Source organism: Rana temporaria, chromosome 1 (assembly GCF_905171775.1).
Source record: "Rana temporaria chromosome 1, aRanTem1.1, whole genome shotgun sequence".
NCBI lineage: Eukaryota > Metazoa > Chordata > Amphibia > Anura > Ranidae > Rana > Rana temporaria.
Genome location: NC_053489.1, coordinates 562,125,771 through 562,139,262, shown reverse-complemented (window position 1 = coordinate 562,139,262; position 13,492 = coordinate 562,125,771). Strand labels below are relative to the sequence as shown.

The 13,492-nt window shown below is 43.7% G+C and overlaps 1 protein-coding gene across 1 annotated transcript in view; it reads right to left on the bottom strand.

Moving 5' to 3' along the window:
• SNX25 (sorting nexin 25) overlaps positions 1–13,492 on the bottom strand; it is a 261,350-nt gene that overhangs the window by 106,015 nt on the left and 141,843 nt on the right. The window contains exon 3 of the mRNA XM_040334158.1: positions 5,220–5,436. Within this exon, the coding sequence (XP_040190092.1) occupies positions 5,220–5,436 (217 nt within the window). The remainder of the gene's footprint in view (positions 1–5,219; positions 5,437–13,492) is intronic.

The window sequence follows — 13,492 nt, the reverse complement described above, 5'->3', positions numbered from 1 at the left end:
GATTGGCCCTGTGCTGATCACTTGCACGTTCCCAAGGAAAGAAAAACAAAACAAAAAACTTTCTACAAATACACACTAAACTGAGCATGTGCAGCTAGTCTCAAGGCTCCGATTTATCAGGAGATGGTTTGGGGACAGTGGAAGGGGAGGATCAGACAAGAGACAGGATCAAACAGTCTTTTCACACAAGGCAGAGGATTAATAACCCTTTAGGTTCCACAGTGAGTATAACAAGCATGCTTTACTGCATATACTGACTGATTTTACTGTTGTGGGTTTAGGAACGCTTTAAATGTGGTAAATGTTTTGTTATGAATTCAAATATAATTTTTAACAGGGTACCTTTGGGCAGTGTACCTTGGTAGAATGATGTCGGGACATTTTTGGCTCCCACTTGTGTAATAATATATATATTTTTCTATTTCAAATTAGCACCAGTGTAGGGGGGGGGGGGGGGGGCATTTATTACTTCTACTGACCACCAACCTAAAGTAATTTTTTACTCCCACCAATGCTGGTGCAGTTATTACTCCCAATGATCAACACAGGAGCATTTCTTGCACTTACTGATCACTAATGTAAAGGCAATTTACATTACAACTTCCCACTGACGCAGTAGTATTCATTACTTCCAATGATCACCAATGTAGGGGCATTTGTTACTCCCATTGAACACCAATGTAAAGTCACTTGTCTAATGAACGTGGGTTTGCACTTTCTTTAAAAGATTTGGGAACTTGCGCTCTATAGAAAAACACTCAGATGAGAGTGGGAAGGGCAGCACTAGCAGCCAATTATGCTTGAGCATTCAAATCTGCAGACAAGGACAGCTGATTGGAGGGAGGGGTCGCTCTTTCACTATCCAGTCAGTAGGCAGGGAGTATAGAGAGATAACTAGTCCACTTATAGCAGAGAAAGTGATGTCATCCTCCTGTCTGCAGTGTCTAGCAGAGCGGTGTAAATCTCAGGACTGAATGGGCAGAAGTATAAAACATTTGGCAGGTAAAAGAAATTTCACTTAAGCCCCTTACACATGGGCCGTTTAGCTAAGGCGCGTGCAATCACAGTGTTTTAGTGTGCCTGGGAGGCACAGGCGCAGCGTCTAACCCTGCTTACTGCAGACTGTCTAATGCTGGCCATACACTTTACGAAAAATCGGGCGAAAATCGGTCGTTCAGACAGTTCGTTCGTTTTTCGACCAGTTAATGGGCACAAAATCGATAATCGTCTGGACGTTTTTGGGCCGAAAAAAGGAAGGACAAGTTTGGAAATTTTCTGCCGAACGAAGGTCGGAAGGTTAATGTGTTTCCCGTCCAAACTTTTTGCACTAGGTATATGTAAAAAAAAACGAACCAAAGTTTTTTTATTTATGTCCACTGAACGATTTATCGGTCATTACATGATGGCACTATCGTTTGCGCTCACGACCGAACGTTCGTTTTTCGAAAGTTCGTTCGGACGATTTTTCGTGGAGTGTATGGCCAGCAAAAGCCTGTGGCAGGCTGATATATGCTGTGGCTAGATGAGCTAGGCATTGTCCTGAATGGTACCTGGGTTTAGGGTTCTATTCGCTGAGGGATAAATGCCTGAAAACGCAGGTATTCTGCATCCTGGGCATTTATCCCAGAACACATAGGGCACTAAACACCAGGACTGCAAACACAGCACCTGGAGGACCCATGTGCAAGGAGTCTTAAATGCATTTAATTTGTGAATGTAGTTGTTTACCTGGGATCAGCTTCAAATTAAGTTTGGAGATAATGCAATAATAATTTTTTATTAACTAGATATGAGCAGTTATTAGAAAATATTATGGATACCTTATTACCAGGGGTAATAACTGTACCCATGTCAAATGGTAATAAGATTAGGTGACCCAAGCTAAATAATTCAACAGTAAACAATTTTCCTAAAAGGGAGCATACTTTACAGCAAACCATTGGTGCTTACAATGATCAGCTTTTATTTATTTAAAACCTTTATACCAAAAGAAAAAAAAAAAAAAAAGCTACAGAAGCTGGAACACGTTACGTTACATGGTCCACCCTAAAAACAGGTGCTGCATGTAACATGTTCCCAAAGGTGAACTTATCCTTTAGACTGGGTTCACACTATTGTAAATAGGATGAGGGTTTCTCCGCATTCAATTTGCATGTCAGGAGATTGTGACCGACTCTCTATGTGCGCATTACCATTTCAGGTCTGAATTCAGCCAAAAATTCAGACCAAAATCAGACCTGAAACAGTGAATGGGGACACACTGGACACTTGCTGTGAGCTGCTTTTCCATATGCCGAGGTGTGAACCCAGCCTTAATGTGAATGTAAACCCTCACATACACCCGGTGGAGAGAACAGATGATACACAGAGATGAAACAAATCTCACTACATAAGTTTTACATGTATCGTATATACTCGAGTATAAGCCGACCCGAGTATAAGCCGAGGCACCCAATTTTACCACAAAAAAATGGGAAAACTTATCGACTCGAGTATAAGCCTAGAGTGTCCATCTGCATGCCTCACTGTGTCCATGCCTAGACTGACGTTTAACATGGGAGTCTATGGAAGGGGTTCCCAGGTTTGAAAAATTGGTACTCCCCGGCCGTAGGTCACCCAGACAACAAACGTTGCACACTTGTAGAGAAGAAAAGGGGCTATATGTGTGCCAAATTCCGGGTCCAGGGGACCTAGGACCGGCCAGTACCGGGTCCCCAAATTCACCAGAGAAATTAATATTTAACATGGGAGTCTATGGAAGGGGTGCCCGGCTTTGAAAAATCAGTGCTCCCCGGCCAACAAACTTTGCACATTTGTAGAGGAAGAGTGGGACTACATGTGTACCGGGTCCCCAAAATTCGGGAAATTAGACGCAAAAAGTTGACTCGAGTATAATCTGAGGGGGGCATTTTCAGCAAAAAAAAAGTGCTGAAAAACTCGGCTTATACTCGAGTATATACGGTATATCTGCTGTCTTCACCTTTATATATTCTTTAGAAAGTTCAGATGGCGTTACATATTTTCTCTTTCAGTTCAACACTAAAAGTGAAGTCTGGGCATATGGCCAAGACAGCCGATTGGAGGAAAGGCACACACCCACACTCTACAAAGGCAGAGACTTGCAGAGCTGTCGGCGAATCTATTTATAACAACCTCCTCCCACACAAATGTCAGGCTGCTTTTATCTTTTTATGTGGGAGAACTTGTCAGAAGTGATCAGCCTGATAACAGAAGAACTGAGCAGGAGACAGCTATGGGACTGCTTTCAAGAGAGATAAGAAAACACTGCAGATATATGTGCCCAGCTCAAATTTCATGAAATCGGGTTTATAGACACTTTAACACCACATCTTAAAATTAGTAAGCTACATTATATTACATTTTGGGGTTAAATTGCTTAAAGCGAAGTTCCACCTAAAAATGGAACTTCCGCTTAACCCACTCCTCGCCCCCTTACATGCCACATTTGGCATGTAATTTTTTTTGGGGGGGAGTGGGGGCTTCAGGAGAAGGGGACTTCCTGTCCCACTTCCTCCTTCCGCCGAGGGGCTGGAAAGGCGATTAGCTTAATCGCCTTTTCACAGCCCCTCCCTGTAGGCGAGCGCCTGTCTAATCGGACGGCACCGCTCGCGCATGCGCACTGCCGCTCGTGCATGCGCAGTGGGTGCCCGGCCGTGAAGCCGAAAGCTGTCACTGCCGGGTGCCCACACTAAGAATGAAGACGCCGGCCGGCGAGGGGGGGCGAGGAGCGGAGCCCCTGCCGGCGCGTCGCTGGAGCCGTGGAGCAGGTAAGTGTGTTTATTAACCTCTTGACCACCGCCCCATGTCAAAAAGACGTCCTCTTTTTAAAGTTGAATATCTCGATAACGGCAGCAGCTGCTGCCACAACCGAGATATTCATCTTTTCAGGGGGCGGTGGTGTACACGATAACGGCGGTCTCCGCGGCGGATTCACCGCGAGATCGACATTATCGGTGGCGGGAGAGGGCCCCCCCCCCTCCCGCCGCTCTCCCGCGCCCTCCGCCGCTACCGACGGATGTGTCCGGCAGCTGAGCGGGGACGGGACTGAAGGAGAAATCTCCTTCACCCGTCCTCCTAGCTCTGCTGGGCGGAAGTGACGTCAAAACGTCAGTCCCGCCCAGCCTCTTAAAGAAACATTTATTTTTTTGTCATTTGAAAAAATGACATTTTTTTTTTTTTTTTTGCATTTAAGTCTAATTATGAGATCTGAGGTCTTTTTGACCCCAGATCTCATATTTAAGAGGACCTGTCATGCTTTTTTCTATTACAAGGGATGTTTACATTCCTTGTAATAGGAATAAAAGTGATAATTTTTTTTTTTTCTTTTCAGTGTAAAAAATTATAAAACTAAATAAAAATAAATAAGAAAACCAAAAAAAATTTTTTTAAAGCGCCCCGTCGCGACGAGCTCGCGCGCAGAAGCAAACGCATACGCGAGTAGCGCCCGCATATGAAAACGGTATTCAAACCACACAAGTGAGGTATCGCCGCGATCGTTAGAGTGAGAGCAATAATTCTAGCCCTAGACCTACTCTGCAACTCAAAAAATGCAACCTGTAGAATTTTGTAAACGTCGCCTATCGAGATTTTTAAGGGTAAAAGTTTGACGCCATGCCACGAGCGGGCGCAATTTTTTAAGCGTGACATGTTGGGTATCATTTTACTCGGCGTAACATTATCTTTCACAATATATAAAACAATTGGGCAAAATGTATTGTTGTCTTATTTTTTTATTCAAAAAAGTGATTTTTATCCAAAAAAAGTGCGCTTGCAAGACCGCTGCGCAAATACGGTGTGACAAAAAGTATTGCAATGACTGCCATTTTATTCCCTAGGATGTCTGCTAAAAAAAAATATATAATGTTTGGGGGTTCTGATTAATTTTCTAGCAAAAAAATTGTGATTTTCACATGAAGGAGAGAAGTGCCAGAATTAACCCGGTGGGCAAGTGGTTAAAAGCCAGCAGCTACACTTTTTGTAGCTGCTAACTTTTAATAAACTTAAAAAAAGGTGGAAAACCCCTTTAAGTAATATTGGTGAACATAAACCTAGAGCATGCCAAGACTCAAATGTGTGACTTTTTAAACATCCAGACCCACAGTCAGCCCTTCTTGTGGATCCCTTGGGTGTCCTGGATGTGCATGATCCTAGCAGGGTCCCTGCTTCATTACATACAGGTGCTCACTCCAGTTGATTACCTAGTGTTTGCAGCCTTGAGGTCACAGAAATGCGTAAGCAGATTCTTCACAACATCATTGCAGACCACCTTGACAATATCAATGTGAGCGAACCGACATCGAAGTTGTCTTGCCAATTCCCAAAAGTCATCTAGAAGCAGATGATATAACTGACCATCATCCTTGCTGAGATCTCCATACCATGACAGAACGTAGTCCCGATAACTGTAGTCAAACACTGTAAAAGAAAAACAAATACATAAATACTGCATACTGTAACATTCTTTAGAGTGAATGAATGAATGAATGACTTGAATAGCGCTACACATGCGAACTGAAGCGCCTCTAGGCGCTTTTTCCAGCCAGTGTCTGCTTGACTGGTGCGGTTGTTTTACCCCGTAGGATCTCGACACACAGTCACACACACAAATCTACATATATATATATATATATATATATATATATATATATATATATATATATATATATATATATATATATATATATATATATATATATATATATATATATATATATATATATATACTGGGCCAATTTGGACAAGATCCAATTTACCTACCAGCATGTCTTTGGAGTGTGGGAGAAAACCGGAGTACCCGGAGGAAACCCACGCAGACACAGGGAGAACATGCAAACTCCAGGCAGATGGTGTCGTGGTCGGGATTCGAACTAGGCGAAAGTGCTACTCACTACACCACTTGCTTTTGTAAACAGTGCTGCAAAGTCGGCTTTTTTTTTTTTTAGAACACAAGAGATTGTGTAGGTTTCTTCCATCATACATATTTGTACCTGGCTGTCAGGATTTCTCTTTCTAAGGCCCCTTTCACACGGGAACCTCTGTCTTGTGTATTCCGCTTTCTCAGTGGAGGATCGCTCCGCTGATCCCCGCTAAGCAGACGGATAAACAGGTCATGTCGGCTCCGCTGTGCACAGTGGAGATAGACACAGTCCCACTTTCCTCTATGGGGAAATTGGATGGAAACGAACCGCCTGTGTTTTTATCCGATTCTATCAGATCCGATGCACCAAGCGGATGGAAAATAGGACCTGTAGGGGTCTGTATTTTGCAGGCAGGATTATATCGGATGGCAGCAGGTGTCAGTGGACAGATGTGTCTGCCCACATCTGTGCTCCATAAAGGAGACCGCCAGGTCTGATCAGGTCCGCCTGAAAAAATGACAGGTGGACCTCATCAGAAAGCCTGTGTAAAAGGACCCTTGGGCCCAGGGGTCAAGTCCTGGAGAAAAAAGTGTGGGAACTCCCACCCAAGATCCACTCCCCCACCAAAAAAAAAAAAAAATTATACGCTCATACTGTATGCATAATTACTAAACCGCATGTTTTTTTTTCCGATCCACTGTACCTTAGTAACTCTTTATGTTACTGGCCGCTTCCTGTATATGGATTCATCGGGTAGTGTGCGGGTATTCCGTCACTTCCTCGATGCCGCAATGTCTCCTGGGAACAATGACAAAAGCTCCCAGGAGACATTGCAGCATCGAGGAAGTGACGGACTACCTGATGAATCCATATACAGGAAGCTGCCAGTAACATAAAGGATTACTAAGGTTTGCCTGCCCCTGACAGTGACTCGAGCATCGCCGCTTAGTGAAGGATTGGCTCGGGCGGCTCGGCTGCTCTAGTCCTGCAAAGGGAACTGCGTTCTTGCTGTGAAAAAAGTGCAGGAACTCCGTTCCCACAGGACTTGAGCCCTGCTTGGCCCCTTTAACACGGGCACCTCTGTACAGCGGATTCCGATTGCTCAGCAGGGGATCGCTTCCCTGGTCCCCACTAAACAGGCGGATGACAGGTCCTATCCTCTCGACTGTGCAGAGCAAACACAGACACAGTCCCGCTCTCCTCTATGGAGAACTTGGATGGAAACAGACCGCATGTCCATTTCCATTCGATCTGCCAGACGGATGGCAGGATCAGATCGGATAGCAGCGGGTTTTCAGTGGACATGTGTCCGCTGACACACACTGCTCCACAGAGGAGATTTGAGGGTCTGATCAATTCTGCCTGAAAAACTGACAGGCAGGCCTGATCAGAAAGCCTGTGTGTAAAGGCCCATGTGTACACAGAGGTGTGCATGTGCAGCTCAGTGAATGGCCTCAGCAAGATTCTGTGACAGGATGAAGTCACTCTTGTGCACATGCGTAGGAGTTACAGTATACTGACCTGGCCAATCAAGAGGCCAAAGACTGGGAACCTGGAAGAAGGACAGAAGATGGAAGCGCCAAAGATGGAGTGGAGCCTCCACACATTTCTCACTCCATAAGGCCCCGTACTCACGACCAAACATGTCTGCTGAAACTGGTCCGCGGACCATTTTCAGCAGACATGTTTGGCCGTGTGTAGGCCCGAGCGGACCATTTTGGGACGGATCGGACAGGTTTCCAGCGGACAACTGTTTCCTGGACTTGCTTTAAAACAGTCCGCTGGAAACCTGTCCGCCCGGACATGTACGGTCGTCTGTACAGACCTACCGTACATGTCCGGCCGCCCGCCATCCCTCGCATGCGTCGAATGACTTCGACGCATGCGTGGAAGCATTTTAAAGGCAGGCCGCCCACGTCGCCGCGTCATTGTCGCGGCGACACCGCAGACACGCCCCGCGTATTGTTTACGCGCGGACCTCTGTTCGATGGTGTGTACAGCCATCGAACAGAAGTCCCCGGGCAGACATGTCCGATGAAAACGGTCCGCGGACCGGTTTCATCAGACATGTCTGCTCGTGAGTACTAGGCCTAAGAATCAGCAATGCAGTGGTGCAATAGATTCATTCGTTCCAGTCAGCACTGTCTGTGTTGATGGGGGAATCGTGCAAAGTTCTTTCCTGCAACCCATGGTGGCAGAAAATAAAATTTGCATCATCTATGGCCTGTCTTACAAACCATTAAGATAAAGGGATTGCCAGTTTAATAGATTACCAACAAAGGGAAGATGGGCAGACGAAAACCTAAAGCAGTGCACAGGTAGACTGTGTGCCATGAAGGCATCTGAAGGATTCAGAGTGCCTTTTATGGAAGCCCTTGCTGCATTATTCACTTTATATTAACCTTGTAATTAAATGAGAAAGGTAATTAAAAGATCCCTGAAGCCAGGAAACTCTGTGTCTACAATCATTTCAGCAACAACTAAAGATCCAAAACAACAGAAAAATCGATGCAAAACGTACACAAGGACTGAAAAATCACTGCCGGCTAGATCCAGTTAATTGCAACATAACAATGGTCATAAACCGTAACTTGCCAACGCAGTTAAACATTTTGAAACCGTTTACTTATTGGAAACAATAGAAACTGAACTTGAAGTTAGAGCGTCATTAAAGCCACATCATTAAAAAAAATGAATCAATAAATGCTGCATTACATGTGGTTCATACTCAGTCACTATCAGGTTCCTTTTCTGTATTCTGCAAAATACCTGGTTGATCCTGTTGCTCTTTATCTTTAGCTCTGTTCATGTCCCCAATTAAGCTAGGGATTTTGCAGCTGTGGTGGCAACTCTGCACATGCTCAGTTTTCAGTTCATTTCTATGCTCCCCATCAGATCTGAGCAGCCCATGTGACTGAAGAGTCACACACGTGGGCGTATACACTGTGGTAAATGACAGCCCATTCCCTCCCTCCCTCCCTCCTCCATACCCACTAACCAGCTTAACACAATGGAGGTTGGATATTACATGAAGATTAATGGTGGCTTCACCTCCCTCTTATTCTAAGGCCCCGTACACACGACCGAACATGTCTGCTGAAACTGGTCGGTCGTGTGTACGGCCGATCGGACAGGATTCCAGTGTACATTTGCCCGCCAGACCGTTTGAGCGGACAAATGTTTCTAAACTTGCTTAGAAACATGCCCACTGGAATCCTGTCCGTCGGACATGTTCGGTCGTCTGTACAGACTTACTGTACATGTCCGAGCGGCCGCCATCCCTCGCATGCGTCAAATGACTTTGACGCATGCGTGGAAGCATTGACCTTTCAGTGTCGCGCACGTCGCTGCGACGGCGCGAACACGTCACCGCGCTGTCTGTCTCTCATTTGTGTATGATGGTGTGTACAGCCATCATACAGAAATCTCCGGGCGGGCATGTCCGCTGAAAACGGTACGGCGGACCGTTTTCAGCGGACATGTTTGCCCGTGTGTACAAGGCCCAAGACACAGGATAGAGGGCCTGTGACTGGCAGAAATCCACCCACACCATGTTCAACTAGAATCTTACCCTGCTTATGTTTCCATGCTGACAGATTTGGAAAGATCTGGGTCATGAGACAGCTGTATAATGATCAGGGCTGTGGAGTCGGTAGATAAATGTTCCGACTCCTCAGTTTTAATATGCAAATGTATTTTATACATTCCCTGAGGGAAAGAAACGCAACCTACCACAGGACTACTGGCTGGGAAGCCAACAGTCTACTGTATTGCACAGTTTAAGCAAAAGACAAACCCAATGAAAACAATCAAGTGACTGGATAGTAGCAGCAGGCCTAAACATCAGGAACAGGATCTTTACCAGTTCAAAAATACAAACCACATTATTTGGTTGTTTTAGAACAAAAACAAAGCTTATCTATAATGAACCAAAAACAAAATCTGTAAAACCTAGAAATGGTTTATATTAATCTTGAAATGTAGTTCTAGGCTTAACAAATGCAAATCAATTCAATGTAGAGTTCTAAGGAAGAGAATTGCCTCTGCCAGATCCTCTTTCATAGAGGCTCTTAAGTCAGACTTTATTATTTTTAGGGCTGAAAATAATCTTTCGACACTGACTTGGGTGGGTGGCATTGCAGTAACTATTCTGGCCACATCACTAACAATCTCTGGATAAACAAGGATGGCTTCTTCAACAGTAAGTTTTGATGAGCGATCATACTTTTCAACTTCTTTTAGTGCTTTATTAAACTTCTGTTGGAATTTTTTTATTTGGACACTTACTGGTTCTCTAACTCTTATGCGACGTCTCTTTCCTTTAGCAACTTCCATTTTGTCTAAGAAGGAATCAAAGTCAAACACAACACTATGGAAAGTATAAGTATAGCAGCTCCTAATTGTGCGTTGCGTGCCATATAGTGAAGCACATGAAAAGCATGCTTCTTCACGGTCACTTAACGTGTTCGTTTTGTGGTTACGTGAGGCACTGCATGCATTGGTCTTTATTCTTACAGTAGAGAAGTCATTAATTATAACTTTTTGTGAATTGGGACATTTAAACTTGCTTTTTTTTTTTATTCCAATTCCAATCTAAATTTAGTAGGAGTCGGAGTCGGTGCATTGTTTGCCGACTCCGACTCCAGGTACCCAAAATTTCCCCCGACTCCGACTCCGCAGCCCTGATAATGATTAGGAAAACGGAACTTGGATGTCTTTTTTTTTCTTTCATCTTTCAAACCCCCAAAACAATTATGAAAGCGGAGACCCTCTAGAATAAAATGGTGGTAGCTGCAATTTTTTTATGTTGCATGTTAATCGCACAACTGGATAATCAGCTCTATAAAAAAAAAAAAAAAAAAAAAGACACTAAAAATTACTTAAAGTGGAGGTTCACCCAAAAACCTTTTTTTTTAACATTAGATTGATGCTCATTTTGTCTAGGGGAATCGGGTGTATTTTTTCCAATCGAAGCATTACTTACCGTTTTAGAGATGCATCTTCTCCGCCGCTTCCGGGTATGGGCTGCGGGACTGGGCGTTCCTATTTGATTGACAGGCTTTCGACAGGCTTCCGACGGTCGCATACATCGCGTCACGATTTTCCGAATGTAGCCGAATGTCGGTGCGCAGGCGCCGTATAGAGCCGCACCGACGTTCGGCTACTTTCGGCTACTCGTGACGCGATGTATGCGACCGTCGGAAGCCTGTCAATCAAATAGGAACGACCAGTCCCGAAGACCATACCCGGAAGCGGCGGAGAAGATCGCTCTCTAAAACGGTAAGTACTGCTTCGATTTAAAAAAAACTACCCGATTCCCCTTCACAAAATGAGCCTCAATCTAATGTTAAAAAAAAAAATTCGGGTGAACTCCCGCTTTAAAGGAGAAGTACAACCAAAACTGGTTTATTCTGCACTCCTGTGACCCCTTTTTAGCAATCAGCGGGCTAAAGTCTGCTGACGTCACAGAGCCGGTCCACCCGGTAAACCGATGAGAGCCTGAGCCGGCCGCCCCCGCCACAGCCCAGCACTCCAGTGAGCAAGGAGGGGGAGAGCTGTGAGAACCGAGCAATCTGCGGCGTTAGATCGCTCGGTTCTCAGTGTTAGAGCCGGCAGGGGACAGATGCAGCTTCAGACTGATGCTGCATTCACCTATGTAAGAATGAATATGCAAAAACCCCAAACTTCTTATTTCAAAGGGGAAGTTTATTAGTGTTTGCAGTAAGAAGCAAAACAGTGCAAACTGTAGATGTCCAGTCATTATCAGGCATCTGTCAAGTACACAGACTTGACACAAAGTGTGGCTGTACAAGTTTTAGGAGTATTTTGCCAACACACAGTCATAAATTCTTAACATTAAATATGACATGTCTATATTGCAGATGAAATTGCCCTAGAGAATAAAATGGTGGTTATTGCAATTTTTATGTCACGCGATTTTGCGCAGCGTTTTTTCAAATGCAATTTTTGGGGGAAAAAATATACTTTAATGAAAAAAAAAAAAAAAACCCAACCATAATTATATACCCCAATTATTTTGTATAATATGAAAGATGTTACACTGAGTAAATAGATACCAAACATGTCATGCTTTAAAACTGTGCATGTTCGTGGAATGGCGCCAAACTACGATACTTAAAAATGTCCAAAGGCGATGCTTTAAATATTTCTACAGGTTACCAGTTTAGAGAGTTACAGAAGAAATCTACTGCTAAAATTATTCCTCTCACTCAGATGTTCGAGGCGATACCTCATGTTTTTTGATGCGAACACTGTTTACATACGTGGGCGTGACCTACATATGCGTTCACTACTACGCGTGAGCATGTGGGCGCTTTAAAAAAAAAAAAAAAAAACTATTTCATATAAAAAAAAATTGTCATACAGACTGCAAATACAGTCAGCCTAGAAATGCCCACTCCTCCAAATTGATGCCCAGTGGAACTGAAATCAAGGTAAAGATTTGCTATGTTATATGGAAAATTTTGAAATGCTGTAAAAGGCGCATCGAGGCCTACGGGTAACTGACTGCGTTTTGTACCATTTTGTACTTTTAAGAATTTTAATAAATAAATAAATAAATGGCTGGAAGTCATCCTGATAAACAGCCCTGCATATCTAGATACACAAGTGTGCCCAGACACTCCTGTGCCTGCAGCATCTGAGCTATATATCTGCAGTCTGAGATCTTAGGCACTGTTGCCTCTGATTGCTAGTGTCAGTGGATTTTAAATTAAATTTGGTTACTTTGATACTCATTGTTCTTGCAGGGGTCTCTGACACGGGGGAAGCAAATGCCTTTTATATACCAAAATAGGAATAAGAGATCATGAAAATACATTAAAGAAAGCACACGGATGTATGTTAATCACATTGGATTACTTTCAGGTAAACTGCAACACCACAAAATCGGTAACAAAAAATCCAAGCTGTACTGGAGTTGTAAATAAAAACATTTATTTTTGAGATGGCAGAATTATCAGCAAGGCACAAATTGCTTCAAATTACAGAGAACACTGTTAATAAGCAGTCTCTCTTTGTGTCTAATGATGATCAAGGCTTTGAATGGAGGATGTGCTCAGCATATGATCACTTCAAGACAGCAGAGAAAATATTACAATAATTAGGGCTAAAAGCAACTCTGTGAAAAAAAAAAACAAAAAAAAAACACATGAGGTCTAGTGCACGAAATAACTTCAATCAATAGAGAACAGAAATGTCAGAAAACTTAACATCCATTCTGCAATATATAATATGAAGAGTTTTAAAAGAATCATCAGGAAAAAATATGAATAAATAATAGCAGGCCAGATCAGATACTAGTTGTTAGCTTATCTTCATGTGTTCAGTTTTTCATCCATGTAATTGTAGCACCCTGCTCCTGTTGATCAGGCGCTGCTCTAAATTTAGTGGGGTCCGAGCTGTTATTTGGCTCAGACTAATGTGATTTAAGAGCCTCTGTTCCAGCCATGGCTGTGCTGGGAGTTCCCACCATTATTCGCCTGGGGGTATCATTGCCACTGCAGGCCAAGGGTGGCAGCAGCAAGGTCAAGGTGCATTGGGTTTCCCCCTCGGGCAGCGAATCAGTGGGAGTGGTTGGAGATGGTGGAACG